The sequence below is a fragment of the Salvia hispanica genome, unplaced genomic scaffold (genome assembly GCF_023119035.1).
Source record: "Salvia hispanica cultivar TCC Black 2014 unplaced genomic scaffold, UniMelb_Shisp_WGS_1.0 HiC_scaffold_86, whole genome shotgun sequence".
In the NCBI taxonomy this organism is placed as follows: Eukaryota; Viridiplantae; Streptophyta; class Magnoliopsida; order Lamiales; family Lamiaceae; genus Salvia; species Salvia hispanica.
Window position 1 is genome coordinate 17,521 of NW_025952643.1, and position 3,320 is coordinate 20,840.

General features: G+C 35.7%; 1 protein-coding gene across 1 annotated transcript; it reads left to right on the plus strand.

Annotated features, from left to right (window-relative positions):
• The first annotated feature begins 473 nt into the window (after positions 1–473).
• On the plus strand, positions 474–2,297 carry LOC125200242 (GATA transcription factor 1-like). Its single transcript, XM_048097945.1, has 2 exons — positions 474–756; positions 1,525–2,297. Exons 1-2 carry the CDS (start codon positions 583–585, stop codon positions 2,086–2,088), a joined length of 738 nt encoding a protein of 245 aa, XP_047953902.1. The 5' UTR covers positions 474–582; the 3' UTR covers positions 2,089–2,297.
• Positions 2,298–3,320: the final 1,023 nt, after the last annotated feature.

A 3,320-nucleotide genomic window follows, 5' to 3' on the forward strand; every position in this document is an offset into this window, starting at 1 on the left:
TTTCCAAGATAAAATAAGACTATAAAGATATAATCTAAGATTGAGTCGTGAGATTATTTTAGTCATAGAAGATTAACTATAACTAATTATCACATGATTATCCATTTAAGATTAATTTGTGGGGTTGAATCTCATGAACCAAATAGACTACCAATATGATCTCAGATACAATCTTGCAAACCGAACACCCTCGTCACGAGTACTAAAATAACATGGAATAATTCCTCAAGGTTTGTGCAAAGAAATTAAAATATTCTATATGTCCACAAAATCTTAATTGATTCATTTCTAAATATTACCTAATTATATACTATTCCCTTTTCTCTTTAATTAATACTATAACATAATTACATGGATCCTTTTTATATATAAACAATAGAAAAGAGTCAAAAAATTCACATCCATTCGAATAAAGTAAAGAAAAAAGAAAAATCTGCGCCTCGTTTAATTCAATTAATTCTCCTCGATAATAACCTCTATTCTTATCCCTCACAACAAGAGAAGAAGAAAAAGTAGAGGCGTTTCCTCTCTCTCTCTCTTCAAACCCCAAATTTCCTTCTCTCTTCGCAAACGCCGTTAATTATGGAGATTTTGGACGGAGCGGAGCCGTGTTTTGTGGTCTCCGACGACCTTCTCGACTTCACTCTCGGCGCTGAAACGGAAGAACAAGTCTACGACCTCAAAACTTCTCGCTCTTCTTCGTCTTCCCTAACGACGGCGTTTGGTGATGACTCGCTGTTGAGTGGTTCATTTCCCGTAAGTTTCATTCACTTCTATTTTTTCTGAGTTGACTCGGCCGAGTTGTCTCGTTCAACTTTATTTTAATTTATGTGAAGGGGAAGAAGAAGTGCTTTTGAGAAATTATATTTTTGATAAACTCAAAATTTATGTGATTAATCGAAATTAAATTGAATGATTAGTGAAAGTCGTTTTGCCTCTTTTTGGTGATTGGATTATCGTGATTGAGCTGTAAAACCGATGCTCGTGTCTTTTTCCGATTTCGTGCACAATAAAATCAAATTTAAATTATGGAGGTATACTATTTTTCTGTATAATTGAGGAGTCGAATTTGTCGTCGTGAATTATTCTATGCGTTTCTCCACTTGGAATATTTTGACTTTATTGTGCATTTGTACTACAAAACATACACATAGTACTACTACATTATTATTATTATTATTATTATTATTATTATTATTATTATAGTCGGCCATTTTCTCATTCAAGTCAACTCAGTGAGTTAACTCAACAGACCGGCCGGTTTTTATTAACATTAGTTACTTCATTAGTTTATTTTAATTAATATGGTTCTTTTCGTTGCCATGAATAGTTATCATATGATTATCCATTTTTTGGATTAAGTTGTGCGAATATTATGGTTGGAGGGGGTGACAACCGACTATGACTCATTGTTGTATGATTATCCATTTATGATTATAATGGGTCTAAATTAAACAATTTAGCTTATATGATCATGTAATTCTTAGAATACTTAAATCTTATACATATACATTCATGTTTTAGGAGTTTGCAGAGGAGGAATTGGAATGGTTGTCGAACAAGGACGAGTTTCCGGCGGTGGAGACGTGCTTCGGCATATTGTCCGACAACCCGGAACTGCTGGTGAACCACCACAGCCCGAGCTCCGTCCTCGAGAACAGCAGCAGCAGCAGCGACGGAAACGGCAGCGCCTCCGCGAGCTGCTGCGGCAGTCTCAAAGTCCCCGTCCGACCCCGGACCAATGGCCGGAGGCGGAGACCAAGGCCGAGTTACGGCGAGTTACCCGATCAGGCAATGTGGCTGGGTCAAGTCACTTGGTTGTTGCCGCGGACGTCGTCGTCGTCCGGCGGCGCTCGGTTGGGGCGGAGGTGCTTGCATTGCCAGTCGGACAAGACGCCGCAGTGGCGGGCCGGACCGATGGGGCCGAAGACGCTGTGCAACGCTTGCGGAGTGCGGTACAAGTCGGGGCGGCTGCTGCCGGAGTACCGGCCGGCGAACAGCCCGACTTTCTCGAGCAAACTGCACTCGAATTCTCATCGAAGGGTTGTTGAGATGAGACGGAAGACGCAGTTTGCAACCGCAGTGTGAGGGTTTAGAATTAAGAGGGAGAGGAGTTCTTGTTTTTGTTTGGATTTGAGCTAATTAGCATAATTTAGCTTAGGTTTAAGGATTTTTATTTGTTTTTTTTATGGGATTAGATGGAGGTTTGTTGTAATGGATTAGATGGTTAGTGTTTTGCCGCGCTATTTGGTTTGTTCTTATAATCAAAATCTACCTTAGGCTTAGATTTGTTTGAATTAGTGCTTTCATGGTTTCCTTTCAGGCTTCAAGAATGCTTTGATTATACATATTTCGATATTTGTTGAATGTATTGTATTAGTAGTACTACTTATTGTGGAAAAAATAAGCGTGATTTACAACGAAGTTATGAATTATAGTATCGATCATATACTAATTCACAATTAAGAACATGCTGAGTTGATTGTGAATTATAGGAAAAATCATTCACAATGCAAATGTTAATATTAGTTGTTAACATACTCCGTAGTAAACAAGTAAAAACACGGTATATAGATTTTTGAATGCTTTACGTTTTTGAATTGTAGCAAAAAATCTTGAATTCACAATCCATGGTATTTAAGTTAGCAACAAATCATTAATTCAGGATAGAGAACATAATCTGAGTGTGAAATGCGGATAAAATAATGGCCAGTTAAATAATAATCTAACGGTCTTTTTTCCAAGGAGAGAAAATAAAAATGTCATTATTGTAAAGTAAAATTCCATTTATTAGTATAAATAATATTCACATTTATTATTTTATCCGTATTTCACACTCAGTTAATGTTCTCTATCCTGAATTAATGATTTGTTGCTATAATTCATAACTTAAATGCCATGGATATATTGTGAATTCAAGATTTTTTGCTACAATTAAAAAATGTAAACATTCTTAATTGTGACAATTTTTTTAGACTAGTATTCACAAAATCCAAATACTGTCGCTCGTTGTTTTTTACTACTCTCTCCTTCTGTCAAAACTAGACACACCATTTTGGAGTGTCTGTCATTTAAAGACATATTTATCTTTTCCTACTTTTAGTAAGTAGGCAATATACTCCACTAATTCATTATACTCACATGTCAATATAAAATTAATAATATAAAAATGAGATTCATATTCCACTAACTTTTTTACTATTTTTCTTTATAATTCATACATTTTCTAAAACTCATGTCGAATCAAAGTGTGTTTTTAATTGACGGACGGAAGGAATACTATTCTAGAAATTACATGTATTTGATTTAAATAATAAAAG